This window comes from Zootoca vivipara, chromosome 16, assembly GCF_963506605.1.
Source record: "Zootoca vivipara chromosome 16, rZooViv1.1, whole genome shotgun sequence".
Taxonomy (NCBI): Eukaryota; Metazoa; Chordata; class Lepidosauria; order Squamata; family Lacertidae; genus Zootoca; species Zootoca vivipara.
The window spans coordinates 22,976,422-22,996,403 of record NC_083291.1 but is presented as its reverse complement, the minus strand read 5'-3'; the positions used below and the strand labels follow the sequence as shown (position 1 = coordinate 22,996,403).

Sequence of the window (19,982 nt, the reverse complement as noted above, 5' to 3'; positions counted from 1 at the left end):
AAATTTATTATTTATACCCCGCCCATCTGGCTGAGTCTCCCCAGCCACTCTGGGCGGCTCCCAATTGAATATTAAAACAATACAGCATTAAATATTAGAAGCTTCCCTAAACAGGGCTGCCTTCAGATGTCTTTTAAAATTAGGATAGCTGCTTATTTCCTTGGCATCTGATGGGAGGGCATTCCACAGGGCGGATGCCACTACTGAGAAGGCCCTCTGTCTGGTTCCCTGTAACCTCACTTCTCACAATGAGGGAACTGCCAGAAGGCCCTCGGTGCTGGATCTCAGTGTCCGGGCTGAACGGTGGGGGTGGAGACGCTCCTTCAGGTATACAGGACCCATAATTTTGTGGGGGAGCAAGGGGTGGGGGAGAAGGATAAACATCTGGATCTGCAGTGACAGAGTAAATAAGCTGCAGTCTAGCACATGTTCGAGAATGGGCAGCAGTTGCTCTTCTTCCAGACACTAAGGTATCCCAAACCGGGGGGGGGGGGGTCACCTGGTTTAGCCATCGTGGGAGTGCTAGCCCCACTCCCCACCCCATACATTCTCCCATATCTGTGACAGGCTTCCATTCATCCACATGTGGGAAAATGGTTGTCTCCGAAGTACCTACCAAAAAAAAAAAACCCACCAGCACTTGGATCCGACATTGCAATAGGCCATATTTGCCCACTGTCTGTGATACTGGCCAGTCCAGTTTCTACCATCAGGAATTAGCTATAGGTGTATTTGGGTGTTCTGTAGGTGGGAGAACCTATGAATAGCCAGATCTCTGGCGTTGGCAGCTAATGCGTTTATGAGGAATAACACACGAGAGACACCATATCCCTCAAAGGGTCTCAGCAATATACAGTCACATGAACCCCTCTGCACAGCCACGGAACATCATAAAGTAGCCAGTGTTCACAAATGCATGTTAAAGTACAATGCCTAGAGCTGCTGTTGCATTCCCCCCCCCCCCACACACACAATTGCTATATTGTAGCCCTTTAAAAACTGGCCAGCATAAATAGCAGTCAGTTGTGCTCCAGCTAGAAATTGATTTCATTGGCGAGCTGTTCAGAAACCTCTGTTGCACAGAAGCTTTAATTTCCAGCATGTTATCAGCGCTGTCAGATCAGGTTAAACAAAAGCTTGGTTAACATGGATTTTCTAAAACCAAACCAAACAAAAAAACAGAAAGTTGACTGAACAGTCACAATAAGGGAGCAGATAACAAGCAGTAAGGCTCCAGGTTTGAATCTGCGGACAAAATGTGCGAATCCATTTGTCTTCCTTATTGGCGATCTATTTGGGTCAGCACTCCTCGGAGTTTGACACAGGGTTGAATCAGGCCAGATTTGTCATGGCACAGTTGATTAGCCTGCTGGTTAATGTATGTCTGTATTTAATTACCCTATATCAGTGAGGCATGCAAACCTTCCCACGCACTCGCTTCTGCACTGGATGCTTGCTTGCCTGCCTTGCTGTCAAAGAGGCTGCAGGAGGTGTGTTTTTTACACACACAGCTGTGAAGAGCCAATATTTGGGAGAAGTTGGGGGCGGGGGGCGCTTACTGTTTACTAGCAAAATGACTGCTGTTATCACGGGGCAGAATGTACACAGAGGAAGAGAGCTTCATAAAACAGATTGGAGTGAATCTTCAGACACTTCCAGGCAGGGCTGGGAGATGCCTGCAACTCTCGTAGACCGTGCTCATCTAGATGGACCAACAGCCGGGGGGGGGGCAGATTTTGGCATTGCACAGGGCACTGCTGAAATTTGAGGTGCCAAGGTCCGCCACTGGCCCATGGCATTTGGGCACCTGAGATGAACCACAAAATGGAAGCTGGGAATGGGGCTTAAATCCATTCCTGGACCATGGCATACCCTGGCCTTTGCAAAATCAAGCTGCCTCCTATTTGGAGTCGAATCAATTAGTCATTTTATTTGTATGCCGCCTTTCCAAAGTTAAAACTATGCTCAAGGTGGCTTACAACGTATAAAAAACCCCCACATAACTACAAACATAAAAGCAGTTATAAATAATAAACAAAACTTCAAAAAGTATACAACCAAATTGAACAATTTCCACATAAATACAAAATACCAAAAAATTAGTATCAATTTCAATTCCAACAAAATTCCAACAAAAACCCCTCACCAGTGCCCCAACCCAAGACGAATAAATAAGCATCTGTTTGCATGCATATTTGAAAGCACCTCAAAATGTGCATTCCATGCAAAACAACCTGGGTTCTGTTTCTTGGTCATGCCATGGTAGAGAGGAATATTTGGAACCCGGATGTATTCATTCTAGGGCACTTTGCAAAGAAACACAAGTCAGTAAGACAGGTTCCTGTCCTAGAGATCTTTCAGCCTATGCATTGTCAGTGGGAAGGCCACAGCTACAAATCAAGGAATGGCAACTAGTTGCTGGAAGAAATGGAAGGGGCAAAAGTAGCAGGTACAGGATCAACACAAGCAAATATGAGGCACTGTGTTCATAGCTGTCACATAAAAGTTGCTTTCTTGTCCCTTTCATTAGGATACCATAAGTATGGTATACTAGGGGCTGCTGCCCCTGCTCACATTGCTCGGCGACCCTGCCCTGACTTCATACCAATCCAGGATTGTGAAGAGCAAAACAGTTCCTTCACTGGGGGCTGCATGATGACAGTCTTACATTTTTAAGTTTATAAAAAGGAATCTGAGAGCGCGGATACAAACTTCATGGTTGTCTGTAGAATTTTTGCAGTTCAAAGCTCCCCCAGCCCTTTTGAAATAGATCATTTTATGGTGCAGGAAACCTTTGCAGATGCATTAAAAAGCACGTGTGTCTCTGTGTTTTGTGGAACAGCCCTCCCAACCCCGGTTGGCAGAGATGGAGCCATGAAAGAGGCCGAGTATACTCCATGTCAGTTCCCAGCTGTCGCCTGGGCCCTCCGCCAGTTACCGAGCTTGGTTACGACAAATTTAAGCAAGCAAAGGGTGATCAAAGGTGATCTATTTCTCAAGAGAGCCCAGTCCCCGGTGACTCAGAGGACTGGGCAAACAGCCAGGGTTACTGCTCCCAGAGGGCCCCTTCCCATTTCCTCCAAAGCACAGGTATCCTACACAGAGGTCTTTTGGGGGAGTTGGCACAGCGAGGAGGCACCAACCCTCTAGTCCACATTCTAACAGCTGTTTAATCGCTTCTGGGTCCTGGAGCAACTGCATAACCTTTCATCTCTGTTCCTTAATCCTCAGGGGCACTTAAAGGCCTGTGGTGCAGAGCTGAATTGAATCCAGCATTTTGAAATGCCAACACTTATCTTAGTAGTTTGTACTGTGGCATCTAACTCTACATCCTAGCTTGGTCAAGAGCCCAGTTACCTCCCGTCTTCTAAATTAACCTTTCCTTGCTGCATCTTTTTTGGTTGCCTTGACAGAGAATGCATTTCAGTTTCAGCATCAAATGCCACTGGATGTATTTCCAGCCATTAAATCTTTGTTCCCATCTTTAAGATCCCCCTCCCCACCCCACTTCCCTCTGTGCGGCAGATAGTTTGCCATGAATGCAGTAGACTCTCCTCCTTCACTTCTTCTCTTTAGTAAGCTGGGGCAGCTAACCTGGCTTAGTGTTACATCCACACTGGAGATCGTGGTTTGTTTCACCCCAGGCAAACCAGTTTGTTGAGCCATGGTTTGTTCTTGGACTTACCCGCCGTGGTTTTGAATGGAAACGAACCACATTTTCTAGGTTTGCATTCAGTGTTAAGTGTGAGGACTGCAGTTTGTTGCTTCCATAGGCTAAAGAAAAAGAGTGAAATGAATCGAATCCCAGCACTGTGGTTTTCTATGAGGACTGAGCAACCCAAACTGACATGTATATGGGTAATGGGAGTCTACTGACCATGGGGAAGAAGCTGATCCCATGGAAGGGACTGGAAGGAGAGGGGTTAGCACAGGCATCCCCAAACTTCAGCCCTTCAGATGTTTTGGACTACAATTCCCACCTTCCCCAACCACTGGTCCTGTTAGCTAGGGATCATGGGAGTTGTAGGCCAAAACATCTGGAGGGCCGCATTTTGGGGATGCCTGGGCTAGCAGGTAAAGTGGGTGCTTTTCCCACTTCCCATTTTTACTTGCTCCCCAGAAAGTGGAATTTCCACCTTTAAAAGGCCCACCATACTCTACCTTCAAACCTCTCTGTCACATGTAACTTGATTCTCAGAGTTTTAACAAGCAGATAGGGGTGTCCTGACTATTCTTGAGGGTGAACCCAGCTTGGGTGTCCTGTTCCCCCCCCCTTTGTGTTTTCCCCCTGGGATTTTTCTATTTTTTGGTTTGGCCAGACAGTGTGCCAGAAGTTTCCCGTGCCAGATCTTCTAAACTCCTTCTGAATTCTAGTACATATTGTTTCACATTCTTCATACTTAGGACTTGGAAAGACAGGCATTAATCATGATAAGCTAAAACTGGCTCCTTTCCCCCCCAGTGCCTAACAAAAGATAGCTTCTTCAGTTTCCGTATTAAATGAGTATGTTGTGTGTATTTTTAACAGCAAAAATTAAACCCAGCTTTTGAGAATCCTCACTAATTTCTAGGATGGGTCGGCTCGGTTTAGTTTAAAGGCACTGGGGACTGTGTGCTTACCCTCGGTCCTGGGGTTCCTTCCAGATTTCATATGCAATATTTTTTTAATATAAAAAAACAGACCCAAGAGTATTTACTCTTATGTTGCTGCAACTAGTTTCGGAGAATTACAGTTGCTATCAAGCTGCAGTTCTGTGCATACTAAATGGGGGATAAATCCCTTAAATTAACTGGGACTTTCTTCCTAGTAAGCGTGCAAAGAATTTCATTTTAGGAATACGTCCAGACCCTAGTACACGCGTCTCATTAGCTGCTGCCATATCACAAATGAAACATGGCAGAATCTAACTTGGCATGCCATACATTTGGGTTCTACCAACGAACACTAGCTATCTTACTTAACATTAAAACAATGTGAATTCCATACCATGGGAATCTGTGAGAATACATAAACATATACTGGGCACAGAAAGTCCGTCATTATAATAAAAAATCTAGCAGTGACAATTTGTGCCTTTTAAAGTTTTGTTTAACAGTGCATTGCAATAGTACAATCTGGAAATCACAAGATTGTGAATGGCCATGGCCAGGCTCAATTTATCCAGGAAAGGGTGCAGTTGGCGTGCCATCCAAACCCAATAAAAAAGGCATGCCAGTCACTGACTGCCACCACCTGAGCCAGATCAGCTTCAAGTCTGTGGCTTCAAGGAGCATGCAGTCCCTATTTGTAGATCCAGGGCCTATTTGTAGATTATCCCCCAGCCAACATAACCCTGGCTGAAATCCACAGACATGCAATTTGCAGGATGCCCTTAGGAAAGATGTGTCTTGGTGCACAATTTCCTCCTAATGTTGTAAGGGTAAAGTAAGATGGGTGGCTGCTTGAGATTGCTGTCCTTGAAGAAAGGATGGGAATTGGGGGGGGGGAGAAGTGAAAGGCAGGGCAGCAAGGGACAAGCACTAAAATTAACAGTTCAATTATTTACATGTCTACGCGGAATAAGACCCCACTGAATTAAGTAGTGTTCATTCCCAAGTTAGTGGATATCAGATTGCAGCGGGTATATAAAAACAGGTGCTGGTTGGGGTTTATACTTTTCCATTTTAGCCCCTCTTACCTGTTAATAACATTTTATATGACACTGAAAATTAGACGGGGGCCGTACTGTCACGGAACTTATATCAATAAGCATGATTTTACAACAAAAGGGCATTTTCTTCATTGACATTAAGAGATCAAAGGATAATATTAATAATCACAAAACCAGGGCATTATAATGTAATCTTCAAAGAGAGCTTGAAATGGTCTCTTTGAAGCCTTTTGTTCAGGGCAGTCTTTCAATTGCTCTTCTCCACACCCCCAGTCATTCTCTCTCTCTCTCTCTCTCTCTCTCTCTCTCTCTCTCTCATATATATATATATATATATATATATATATATATATATATATATCTGTATGTATATACTCCTCATGGCCTTGTAATCCCCAAAGCTAGGCTCCCAAGTAAGTAGAGTTGACACACACAGTTTGATTATTCCTTGGTCGTTCCAAGCTGCATTTTAAAGAAAGCAGTAGTAGCAATTACAGCTTTCATGATGGAAAATGCCCCAGTTCTGCCTCTTAAGTATAGCTGATACTTAGGTATTCTGGTCCAGGCAGAGCTGTCAGAATCCATCATGTTAGCGCTGTGCTTACAGCACAGTTTGTGAAGGGGAAGTGTATTTTGATTTCACTTTCAGGAAATCCTTCCCATTGACTACGGCTGAGTAAAATTGAAACTCAAAACAAATTAAAGGTGATTTAATATCGGTATGCCTAGACAATGGCCTTATGGGAAACGTAATGCTTAACCATAGTGCTCCCTCCCCACCCCTTTAATCATGGTTCAGCACTGCGTGTAAATACCTAAACCGTGGTTAAGGGTTGGCTTCAAAACTGAAAGTGAGATCATGGCTTGAAGTAAGTTTGCGTTAGCTATTATTATCATTAAGCATTAAGTTGACATTGACCAAACCATGGTTACATACATTCCAACATGACACAGCCCAAATCCGGGACACCAACTTTTGGGTTTGCACTCCTGTGTGAGTCATGTGACCCCACATGAGATTGCAGTCCCCCCCCCAAAAAAAGCGCTTTTCGCAGACACAGTGCCCAAAAATGCACATTTTGGGGCGCTGCACAAGATCACAGCCCCAAAAATGCTTTTTCAGGGCAGCGATCTTGCGCAGCCCACCCACCCACCCACCCCAAAAAGCCACATGTTTTTGGATGCCATGCTTAAAAAAAAGTGCAGCCCCAAATTACGTGATATTGTGACGGCCATTTTGATCACTGAACTTTCTCAAGAAAAATGAGGTGTCCCTTTTTTCTGGGGCAGTTGATGGATATGTTGTTCCTTTATGCCTTATGCCAAGCAGGTCCTGTTGGTGCCTCACTAGACACAAACTCTGGGAACAGTTTTTAGTTCAGGCAGTTTTACTGTTTAGATGTAAGAGGATCTTAAGCAGGGTTAAGGCAAGAGACTAGGGTTGAGGCTAGCCACAGTTAAGTGTTACATTTGCAGCAGGCTAGTCTCTTCTCTTTTTGTTGTTAGGTGAATGTTCATGATTTCTCTCTAAAAGACAGAGAACCACTACTTCCATCTCCATCACTCTCCATCACTACTGAGGTCCAGTGCTGAGGGCCTTCTGGCGGTTCCTTCGCTGCGAGAAGCCAAGTTACAGGGAACCAGGCAGAGGGCCTTCTCGGTAGTGGCACCCGCCCTGTGGAACGCCCTCCCTCCAGATGTCAAAAAGAAAAATAACTACCAGACTTTTAGAGGACATCTGAAGGCAGCCCTGTTTAGGGAAGCTTTTAATCTTTAAGAAATTAGTGTATTTTAATATTTCTGTTGGAAGCCGCCCAGAGTGGCTGGGGAAACCCAATCAGATGGGCGGGGTATAAATTATTATTATTATTATTATTATTATTATTATTATTATTATTATACCTGCCCTGTCACTTCCCGATTTCATTGACAAACAATAAAAATAGCTTGTGACTTAAGCCAAATGTTTGACAAGTCTTCTGTATTATGGATTTCTAAGGCAGGAGGCTGCGATTCGTCCCTGAATTTGCCCAAGCCGCTTACAATTTGATTCAGGCCCTTAGGAATTTCAAGTATTTATTCAGCCTTCAGCTCATGAGCTTCCAGCATTCAGCAAATCCTGTCTTAGCCAGCCCAATATTGACCATCCAATGCTGATTTCATATGTGAATTTTAGAAACATGAAGGCGCATAATGATTCAGCATGAATTGGTGGGAGGGACCTACCGGTATGATAGCTTAAGATGAGCAGACTTCAAAAATGGGGTATTAAATTTCTACCCCAGATTTCATATAAGACGTTATTGTTCCCAGAGATTGTCAAGCCCCTAAGATGCCATAATATAGTGGTACCTCGAAAGTCGAACAGAATCTGTTCTGGAAGTCCGTTCGACTTCCAAAACGTTCGGAAACCAAGGCACAGCTTCTGATTGGCTGCAGGAAACTCCTGCAGCCAATCAGAAGCCACGTCGGACGTTCGGGTTCCAAAGAACATTTGCAAACCGGAACACTCACTTCCGGTTTTGCGGCATCCGGGAGCCAAAACGTTTGACTCACAAGGTGTTCATGAACCAAGAAACGACTGTACATGAAATTGTGGGGTGGGGCTGTGTTAGGCCTCTTGAGCTGCAGATAAAACAGGCTTTCTCTAAACTATTGCTTTAATTAGGGTAACATTTCTTATCTTCCCTGCTATTTTGGTTGATTTATTTTGCCATCTGGCAGAAGAAAAAAGAGAGAGGGAGAAACTACTAAATGTTGCAAGTGTTCTAGTAAACTGTTATTGAAATCATTGATCTGCTTCTTGTCTTTTTCTGCTCGAGAGGGAAAGTTAAATATGGAAACCTTTTAGCAGCTTCCTATTTCTGTACGGTGCCGTTTTGATGTTTGCATTCGTCCGCCATCTAGTAGGGCTTCCCCACCCCCTGCCCTCATGCTTGTAAGCAAGCAAATTAACCCAATTATTTCTTTTACCTCCCTATAGAATTCCAGAGGCAAGACAGTGTAAAGCCCCAGCAGACAGACATCCAGCTGTACGACACACCTTACGAACCTGAAGGCAATGGCGTGGAGTCGGATTCGGAAAGCGTCGTGAGTCAGCGCTTGAGAGAGAGCAAGTTGCCACAGGACGACGACAGGCCTGCAGACGAATATGACCAGCCGTGGGAGTGGAACAAGGTCTCTATTCCAGCTTTAGCAGGTGAGGCCTTTGGAGCAAATCTTTGCAGCTCTGTTTTTATGTCTTGCAAGAGACACCAAAGAGCATTTTAGAACATGGCAAAGGAGCTCCAGTGGTTTTGAGCGCTGGACGTTTCTGACCGGACTATTCTGGCTGTTATTATCGTTATCATTATTAATTGATTAAATTTGTATACAGTCGTACCTTGGTTGTCAAACGCCCTGGAACTCGGACGTTTTGGCTCCCGAACGCTGCAAACCCGGAAGCGATTGTTCTGGTTTGCAAATGTTCTTTTGGAACCCAAACTGCCAACAGGGTTTCTGCGGCTTCTGATTGGCTGCAGGAGATTCCCGCAGCCAATCTGAAGCCGCGCCTTGGTTTCCAAACGTTTTGGAAGTTGGACGGACTTCCGGAACGGATTCCGTTTGACTTCCAGGGTACGACTGTACAGTGGAACCTCGGTTTTCGAACGTAATCCATTCCAGAAGACCGTTCGAGTTCTGAAACTTTTGAAAACCGAAAACTCAGTACGGAAGCCTCAATATGGAACACTCAATACGGAAGCCACATGGCATGTTAGACTTCCGAAGCGAGTTCGGAAACCGAAGCATTTACTTCCGGGTTTACGGCATTCGAAAACCAAAATGTTCAAAAACGGAGATGTTCGAGAACCGAGGTTCCACTGTACCGCCCTTAATCCAAAGATCACAGGGTAGTTCACACCACAAAAAACGAAATGAAATGAATATGTAGTAAAACCAAGGCTTTTTTTCAGCCAGAACTTACTGGAACTCAGTTCTAGCACCTCTCAGGCGGGCACTATATTGCCATTCTAAGAGAACGACGGAGGCGTTCATGGTGTGGTCCAGCACCTCTTTGCTAGAAAAATAACACTGAATAAAACAGAAACAAGAATAAAAACAAACCAATAACCCCCCACCCCCCAAACACATTCAAAAGGTCATAGCATGTTAATCAACCAAAGGTCAGGTTGAAGAGAAATGTATTAGCTTGGCACCTAAAGATATATAATGAAGACGTCAGGTGAACCCCCTAGAGGAGAGCATTCTGCAAGTGGGGAGCCACCACAGAAAATGCCCGTTCTTGTGTTGCTACGCTCCAGACCTCATGTGGTGGAGACACATGAAGACAGGTCTCAGGTGATGATCACCATCTTCTCAAACCAGCTGCTCTTCCCTGGTTTGAGGCAGACCGAAATACAGGCGAGGTCTGTGGGTGCTGCTGTTACTCGAGGGCACTTGCCATTCTGTGAAGGTGAATACAGGTTTGGAGCCTTCAGGAGATGTTACCCCATTTCCTTTCACTGAAAACGAATGCTGTGCTTACTCATAACTGTGTAACCGGATGCTGGAATGATTCCTTATCGCTAATTGAATTCCTGGCACAAGTGGCTGCTATTGCAAAAGAAGAAAAGAGCGGGCGGGGGGGGGCGGTTGATTTCCTTAGCCTATCTGTCTGTTCCTGTGTTGTGTTTAAATGTTTTACTTAAATTGGGCTGCAGTCGATGAGGAGAAACCTGTGTGTTAGAAAATGTTCTTCTACATCCCACAATGTACCTTTTTTTCCTATGTGAGGCTATGGCTGGGAAGCAAATTTATGCCTCCCTCTCTTTTCCACTCTATGTTTATGCTTCGTTAGTTTTCTATGTAATTGAAAAACCTGATTAGCACACTTCTTACACCCATGGTGTACAGAATAAGAACCAGGTATATCTAACACCAAGGACCATACCCAGTGGGTGGGAGATGGTGCTCCTGGGAATATTCCTATTCTCTTCCCTAAATGTTTAGGTTTGGGTTCGTTTTCTTTTACAAATCATCCCTAGCTTTTTTGGGGGTAGGCAGTGTAAACCAATTTTTCAGACTAAGCACCCCACCTTTCAGCCCTAAATGGCCTCGGTCCAGTATACCTGAAGGAGCGTCTCCACCTCCATCATTCTGCCCGGACACTGAGGTCCAGCACCGAGGGCCTTCTGGCAGTTCCCTCGTTGCGAGTAGCCAAGTTGCAGGGAACTAGGCAGAGGGCCTTCTCGGTGGTGGCACCCACCCTGTGGAACGCCCTCCCATCAGATGTCAAAGAGAAAAACAGCTACCAGATTTTAGAAGACATCTGAAGGCAGCCCTGTTTAGGGAGGCTTTTAATGTTTAATAGATTATTGTGTTTTATTTTTCTGTTGGAAGCTGCCCAGAGTGGCTGGGGAAACCACTTATTATTATTATTATTATTATTATTATTATTATTATTATTATTATTTCAGCCAATGAAGGCAAATAGACTTGGACGCTTCCAAGCACTTGACAGGGGTTTTGTCTGTTTATTATCAAGGCAGACCCACACCATATATTAAAAGCACGGTCAAAATACATTTAGAAGCACACAGCTCCCCCACCCAAGAATCCTGCAAACTGTAGTGTCCCCCCCACATATCTACAATTTCCAGTACCATTAACAAACTACAGTTCCTATGATTATTTTAAAGGGGGGTCATGTGCTTTAAATGTGTGTTGGGTGTGTTTTAAATGTATGGCATGGATCCGCCCTTGGCCACAGATATTTTGCTGCCTGAGGTGGAGCCCAGATGGCACTGGTATGCACATGCATGTGCACACAACCATCAGGGCCACAACTTTGAAACTCTTGCTCCCATCACCCAAACACCAATCCTGCCTTTGTCTTTTCTCTCCCTGCCTTGCCAACTGAAGCAGGTTACTTCACCCTGTTGCATTGCAAAGCCCCCTCTGTTTTTTGTTCTGTTTTTGTTTTGTTTTTTGTTATTTAAAAAATGGAGAACCTTAAATTCAACCAGATTAATTTACATGTATTTTAGGTTTTTGCACCCACCACAATATTTCAGGCTCGGGTGCTGCTATTAACCAAATATACCCCTACCTAACAAACCTGCCGCCAAATTTCAAGGCAAACCTGCTGCCAGATTTTAAGGCCCTCATTCAACATTCAGGCACCTTGTTTTACACTAGGGAAGGGGAATTTATTTTGTTCAAGTGATGCTGGTTTTAGTCAAACTAAACCACCCTTTTTTGTAAGCGATGCTGCAACTTTAATGCTGCCTTCTTGGAGAGCAAACTGGATTGAGGTGTGGTTTGCATAATAGATGGGAACTGTTACAGAAGATTTTGACTGGAGAGTTTAATATAGTGCAATGCAAAGATTGAGACAGGGAAAAAAATACACATCAGTTTAGGGGGAAATGTAGGAGTCTTAACTTGCCAACTGGACAAGCTCAGTCTGTGACATAAATTAATACAATGAGCTTGGCTTCCAACACACAATATAAAGGGTCTCAGCCAAGTGAAGACAATTTAAAAAGCAAACCAGTGACTCCTCTAAATCCTCAACAGAAATATTCTGCCAGAAAATTCTCCTTGATGGTATGTATGTGAGGAGCTGAGGACGTTGGATGGTGAGGTGTAGTCTGGCATATTGCTGAGCACGTAAGATGGCAAAAGCCTTCCTCCTCTGCCCTTCATATATGAGTGTGGCATAGGGAGGAAGGGTTCTCATGCAAAACGTACAATTTATAGTTGCTCAATTAAGTCATCATGCCAAACCATGTTTCCTATGGATGAGGAAAGCCATGGTTTACAACTGCCACTCAGCAGTTGAGGATCAAGGTAAGTGAGTCCCAATTCTTCTTTGCTATCTGGTCTCAAATTATGGTTTATCATTTCAAGCGCCACACATGCTATGGTTAAGCTTCCTGAACGATGCCTTGCTGTGATGCCTAAGCATGTTTGCAGATAAGAGTAAGAGATGAGCCATGCACAAGCTGTTCATGCCCATATTCCTCCTCCTAGTAGTAGTTCATGCTGGGGAGAAGCAAACCACAATCCCTTGTTTAGGGTTGCATCCAAGCCAGAACTTGTGGTTTGTTCTGCTCCAAACAAACCACAATGATAAGCCAAGGTTTGTTACTGGTTTATGGTTACCAGATGTGCAAATACAACCACACTGTTGAGGCAGGCAAAGTTTAAGTTTCACATTTTGTGTTCAGTATGAAAAATGCACCATATGTACCTCCATAATACTCTTTACTTGAAGGTGGATATGAAAAAATACCTTGGCTTAGAATAAACCTCTCTTATCATGCTAAACCCAGCTGGAACTTTTCTGTATTGCTGTGTACAGTCTGCACCAGGCATTGGGCTTATTACTTGACACTCATTAATGGCTCTTAAAGCCAATTTCATATCTTAATGACTTAAGTAAATACCCTGAGTAGCTTGTACCCAGCTGGTAGTGTGTATCTGAATAGGCCTCTGTTTGGAGTCCCTATACCTGGTTTGATCATGTATGATGGGCAAAACAACAGCTGCAGGAGAAGGTTGCTACTTGTTCTTTGGCGATCAGAAGGCTTTTATGATCTTGACTGTTTGCATTTGCTCAGTAGTAGGGTTATTTATTCTCATTAGACTGCTGGACAGAAGACTGTCACTACTTTTGCACAAACAGATGAGGTGCCTTACTCTTGCCAGCAAACTTTGAAAGTTATTTGGGAAGACAAGCCAGGCAGCTGAATGAATTATGGCATCCCTATATGGTGCCAGGAATTATGTACACACAGAAAACTTCAGCTGCTCCTGTGATTGTGATGAGTAGACACTTTTTATCTACCCAAATGGATGTTGGGCCTGGCTGTCTAGGAATGGGAGATACGGTATTAAAATATTGCTGTATGTCAAGACAGCTAGCTACGGGAGGAGGACCATGTAAGCTATGATAGCTAAATCATTATTTTTCTCTACAGAGGCAATGTAGCTCTAAAACTGGGGTAGCCAATGTGGGGCTTTTCATATGACATTGAACTACAACTCCCATCATCTCAATGGTTAGCCATGCTTGCTGAGAGGTAATGGGAGTTGAAAATCCCACAATACTCAGGAAGCATCAGCCACCATGCTCTGGAGGACGAGAAATGTTGTTGCCTTCTTTAACCCAGAAATCTCTGGTACCTAGAGCTGCAAACTGCACAGCCCACCACCACCCCCATTTTTCCTTTAAATCATGAAACCCCCTCCCCCCCAAAAATCAGTCACTTAAGGGTCAACCTGGATGCGATAGCAACAAGCTCATGTGTGCATTTAAACTGTTTAATCCTGACCTGTCACAGACACCCAGAAGTTGGGAGGTTATTAGAGGGGGGGCGAGAAGGGGAGTGTGGGCGAGGAGTGCAGAATCCTTACCCCTTTGCAGCCCATCTAGCCAAATCTTTTTCTCTTAGCCCTCCATCTGTTTTGGACTACAACTCCCATCATTCCCAGCTAGCACGGCCAATGGTCAAAGATGATGGTTGCTGTAGTGCAGAACATCTGGAGGGCACCAAGTTGACTATCCTTGGATTAGAAGTTGAGATTAGTTTCCCCAGCCTCAAGGCTTAAAACTTACTTAAACTTAAAGAAGGTATCCAAGCAGCTTTAGCTCATAATATACAGTGGTACCTCACAAGACGAAAGCATTTTGCGATGTTTTTGCTGACTTGCAAGACAAAGTTTTCTATGGCTGTGCTTCGCAAGACAAAATTTTTGCGGGTTTTTTCCCCTGCAGCAAACCACGCTTCGCAAGACGAAATTATCGCATGACTCCTGACTCCCAGCCAGCATGGCAAGTGGTTAGGGATGACAGGAGTCTTAGTCCTGTGGCCCAAGGATGTCCTCTCCTTGCTATGCAGTCTACTGTTAGCCATACCTGCCATTCTTCGGCTAGAGTGCCACCCAGTACTTCATTTTGGCCATTATCTTCCTCAGCCTCCTTCCTCCCTTGTATGGGCTTACATATTTTTCTCCTCCTCCTCTCACTAGGCCTAGAAATGAATTCTTCAACTGCGAGGTGCAACATTTATATGAATGCGGGGGGGTATCTTTTAACCCCAGTTGTGAAACCCAGAGACTTCGTAGGGGTAGAGGAAGCAGATGAACCTTAGGCCTACTTTCAAACTCTCCACACAAGATTGAGCCATGTTTCCCTCTTCTTGGTAGAAACGAACCAGTTTCTGACAGACATTTCCCTGCAAGCCTTTCATCAGGCAAGGCCCTAAGAAATAGTAGGATAATCTTTTGAAATGGCAATTAGCCATCTCAGGCTTGTACAGTTACTTGGGAGCAAGCCCCATGGTTCATAGCTGCCAAGTTTTCCCTTTTCTCGCGAGGAAGCCTATTCAGCATAAGGGAATTTCCCTTTAAAAAAGGGAGAACTTGGCAGCTATGCCATGGTTCTCTTTGGAGCTTCCATCAAAGTCAGCAAACATATGACCGGTCTGTCAGTCATGCTAAGCTTTCCCTAACCACTTTCCAAGTGACAGCCATTCTTTCCAGCTTCATCAATAAGTCTTCTCATATTGAGGTTTCCATATTTTCCACTCACCGCATTGAAATAACTTGGAGTGCAAATGTTAATTGTAAAATGCAAGGTTTCTCTACCAAAAACATCTCATTATCAGTATGGGGGAAAGCAGGTTTTTGCCCAGTGGGTATCTAAGAAAGCTGTGCTCCCTCTACCCATTGTGAAGTATTTCAGAATGTGTTCTCTGTTACAGATTTCATTATAGGAAGACTCCCTCTGTTTGTGTGTGTCTTTTGCTTAAAAAAATCCTCATATGAGTTGTGTATTCATCAAAGTGGGCAACAGTTTTTTCCAAAGTCTGCTGCTACTCCGTGGGTTGATTGCAATTCTTGTTCTGATGCATCGGAACTGCACAGTAAACATGTTTGAACTTCTTTGAAGTTATTAGTTTTGATTGTTTTCCAAATTCAGTGAATGCCTGAGCTGCTGCTTCCCACACAGGTGCGGTGATTATGTGCAATCTAGACATGTTCCCCCCACCCACCCACCCCCGTTTTGTAGGCGGTATATGAAAAGCTAAAACAGTAGCTCAGTTGTCTGTCTGACACCGAAACAGCAATCTGAATATTTAGCGCATGATTCTTGCAACAGCAAAACACCTCCAGCTGGAGGGCAAATTTGTGTGCTGAAAAATATTCTTGAACTGTGAATAACAAAATATACGAAATCTCTTGGCCTCAAAGCTATGGGCTTGTTTGCGAAAGCTAGGGAATATATTTCCCAGAGTTCTAATAGCTTTGGATAAATAAACCCAAGAGTACTCAACCTATTGCACGGGTACTCTGGCGGCATAGGCCATGGTAAATGGCGTTTCTGTGCGCTGCTCTGGTTCAGCAGAAGCGGCTTTGTCATGCTGGCCACATGACCTGGAAGCTGTACGCCGGCTCCCTCGGCCAATAGAGCAAGATGAGCGCCGCAACCCCAGAGTCGGTCATGACTGGACCTAATGGTCAGGGGTCCCTTTACCTTTACCTTTACCCTCTTAATAGGTAAAATAAAAAAAATTCCTTCAGTAGCACCTTAAAGACCAACTAAGTTTTTATTTTGGTATGAGCTTTCGTGTGCATGCACACTTCTTCAGATACGGTATCTGAAGAAGTGTGCATGCACACGAAAGCTCATACCAAAATAAAAACTTAGTTGGTCTTTAAGGTGCTACTGAAGGAATTTTTTTTATTTTACTTCGATCCAGACCAACACGGCTACCTACCTGTAACCTCTTAATAGGTGTCAGGCATGGAGAGTCCTCCTCTCCCTTCAGTAACTTCACAGATAAGAATTAACAAGCAGTTGATAGATTTATAGTCCTTTTATTACAGCATCATGTTGCAAGCACAGTTCTCCTCAAGGAGGGCAGTTGGCCACTCTAAATCTGGACTTCCACAGCACTTAAGGTGCCAACGGGAAGTTCCTCCCCCCCCTTCTGCCTCCTTTGCTCTCTGATACGTTTGGACCTCCGAGTCCATGGTGAGGGGGGTCCCCACACACTCAAGTGACATCTTGACTAGCTGCCCCCTCCTTCTGGCTCCCTTGTCATTATTACGTAACTGGGTAACTCCTCCCTAAGCTCGAAATAAATGAATAAAAATAGTTCAGTAGCACCTTGAGGCCAACTAAGTTTGTTCTGGATATACTTATTTGGTCTCTAAGGTGCTACTGAACTATTTTTTTATTTATTTCGACTGCGTCAGACCAACACGGCTACTTACCTGAATCCTCCCTAAGCTGTTCAGCTTCTGTCTCTATCCTTCTGAACACACTGTGGACAAGTGGGGGGGGGCGACTCTTTCCCCTCCAGCTCTCCATCAGCTCTCCATCAGAGAGAAGCTGGTCTGCCATAGAATGCATTCCCCAGCCCTCGTCTTCAGACCATTCCCTGACAATAGGTTTGGGGCAACACCACACAATAACATTAGGCAGCTTGGGGAAGGCGAACTGCACTTAAACTGTAGTGCACACTAAAATAACACAGCCTCATATTTCAGATTGATCTTGAGGCATCCATAGATGTCATTGACGGGTTAGACACAGAGGAATGGTGGGAGGAACCAACTGGGAGACCCCAAGGCAGGGGTCAGCAAACTTTTTCAGCAGGGGGCCGGTCCACTGTCCCTCAGACCTTGTAGGGGGCCAGACTATATTTTGGAAAAAAATATGAACGAATTCCTATGCCCCACAAATAACCCAGAGATGCATTTTAAATAAAAGGACACATTCTACTCATGTAAAAACACCAGGCTGGCCCCACAAATAACCCAGAGATGCATTTTAAATAAATGGACACATTCTACTCATGTAAAAACATGCTGATTCCTGGACTGTCCGCGGGCCGGATTTAGAAGGCGATTGGGCCACATCCGGCCCCCGGGCCTCAGTTTGGGGACCCCTGCCCCAAGGGATGAAGGCTCAGAGCCCAGGAAGCGGTGGTGGGACCACAACAAGTGGTCAGAGGGAGAAGACTGGGAAGAGGAGGTGTCAGAAGCCAAAGAGGCAACAGGGCTTGGTGAAAAGGGAGAGTCTGTGGCAGACAGAAGTCCAGAATCAGGAAGCAGGCAACTGGGAGGAGGGAAGCCAAGAGATAGAGATTAGTCAGGCTGGTGAAAATGCCTGAGTGTTTCCTCCTGCTGCTGCAACAAGCAGGTAAGAATAGAATGTGTCTCCAGTTTTAACCTTAAAAAGTGTGTCTCAGTTAACTGAGGTTTGGGTGGAAAGTGCTCTGGTCTCATCCCATATTTGATGGACCAAATTCCCCAGTAAAAATTACGCTGTGCATGATAAATGTTAAAGTTGGTATTTTGTTATTTCAATGTGTCATTTCCTTACCATCTACACACACACACACCCTTAGGAGAGTTTCTTGTTTGACTTCTCACATGTTAAATAAGGCTTCTTTTAATTGCTTGCAGCTTTTAATTACTTGCAGGTTGTTGTAAATGAATTAGGTTCCTTCCGTGGTGTTTGGCTGCGTGATTTGTCGCAACACAAATATTCTTTCAAAGGATTACGTGCGGGTTTCTCACAAAAGATCAACAGCATTAAAGATATTTCTTATTTAGCAGAATAAATAAGTGAAACATAATTAAATTTTATGAACCATTTAAATCGGTTAATTCTTTCCAGCACCTTTGCTTCTCGATTATGATTCCATGAGCTTTTGCACATTTAATATTCATGAAACAATTCTGTAATTATACCTTTCATGCAGTGCCATTTAAAGGCCCCCTCAGATAAGACTCTCTACATGAGTTCTGCACCCACACTTTTTTAAAAAAAGTCTGTAATGTTAGAGCAAACGCATGCATGCTTTTTTTCTCCATGCACACAGGGTGAAGTAGACAAGACTGTATGCCCCAATACTGCAAGATGGCTCCCTTTCTAAATTATTTGCTGCATGTTGTCTCTTTTATCTGACCCAGTGCAGACATGATATAACTATGGTAAAAGGATAAGCAGCATGCTGGGATGTAAAACTATGCTTTGTAATGGGATTGCCTACCAGTATTTATATTAAATCTGGTTAAAGGCTGGTTAAATCTGGTTAATGGAACGCAGGTGGCGCTGTGGTCTAAACCACTGAGCCTCTTGGGCTTGCCGATCAGAAGGTTGGCGGTTCGAATCCCCGTGATGGAGTGGGCTCCTGCTGCTCTGTCCCAGCTCCTGCCAACCTAGCAGTTTGAAAGCATTCCAGTGCAAGTAGATAAACAGGTATCGCTGCAGCGGGAAGGTAAACGACATTTCCGTGCTCTCTGGCTTCTGTCACTGTGTTCCGTTGCACCAGAAGCGGTTTAGTCATGCTGGCCACATGACACGGAAAGCTGTCTGTGGACAAACGCCCACTCCCTCAGCTGCAACCGCATAGTTGCCTTTGACTGGACTTAACCATTCAGGGGTCCTTTACCTTTACCTTAAAGGCTGTATATACACCAAGCAAACACAGTTTGCCTCAACCCTTCAGCCTCTCTGCTTGCGAGGTGACAAGCCGGTCTCGAGCTCTCTCTCTGCACTGGGGGTGTGCATCAGATTCAGATGACCACAGAGGTGAAGTGGGACGTCTTGGAAAGAGATGTGGCTTGCCAGAGGCAAAGCAGGGTCTCTTTGAGGTGGTACTAGCCAAAGCAGGGTACTAATCCTTGAAGCACTTTGTGGTACATTGGTGATGCAGGTGTTGGGGGGGTGGAAGTAAAAGTAATGCCTCAAAGCTTACCATAATTCTACTTTCGGGGTGCAAGGAGAGTGAGGAAGGAGTCTGGAGATTCCTGTTGTGAACAGCAGGGTAAATCTGTAATAAGAGGGAGGTGGTTTTTCTCAGGAGGTGAATCCCTTTTCGTTCTCCCTCCTGCTGCACCCAAAAAATCTCCTAAAAACTAAGCTGCCGGTTCAGTAAAGAAACTGTGGCATATGGTTTGATGAGTATTATAGGAGTCTGTCTAGCTTCCTAAAAGAAAAACGGGTTGTTTTTTTCTCTGTCAAATAAGTCTACTGTTATTTGCCAGGAAATAATATAAATACTTAGGGCTGCTGTTCCCTGTTTTATAGTATTACACATGATAAAGCAATTGAGAAGTCTACAGATACAGGAAAGGCTTTAGCCTCCAAAAAGATGCCTAGTCTTGTCTCCAGCAACTAATGTCCCCATGCTGAAAATAATTTACCATAATACCAGCACTTTTTTCCCCTGGGGGGGACGCAGGGGGACGCATACCCCTAAACATTTTGTGAATCTAAGTCTGGCCTCAATATGAGTAGGAAAATGAAAGTACCCCTAAACATTTTTA

At 44.4% G+C, this 19,982-nt stretch overlaps 1 protein-coding gene across 1 annotated transcript in view; it reads left to right on the top strand.

Annotated features, from left to right (window-relative positions):
- The window catches only part of SHB (SH2 domain containing adaptor protein B), a 145,972-nt gene that overhangs the window by 89,577 nt on the left and 36,413 nt on the right, over positions 1-19,982 (top strand). The window contains exon 3 of the mRNA XM_035097025.2: positions 8,635-8,850. Coding sequence (XP_034952916.1) covers positions 8,635-8,850 — 216 coding nt within the window. The remainder of the gene's footprint in view (positions 1-8,634; positions 8,851-19,982) is intronic.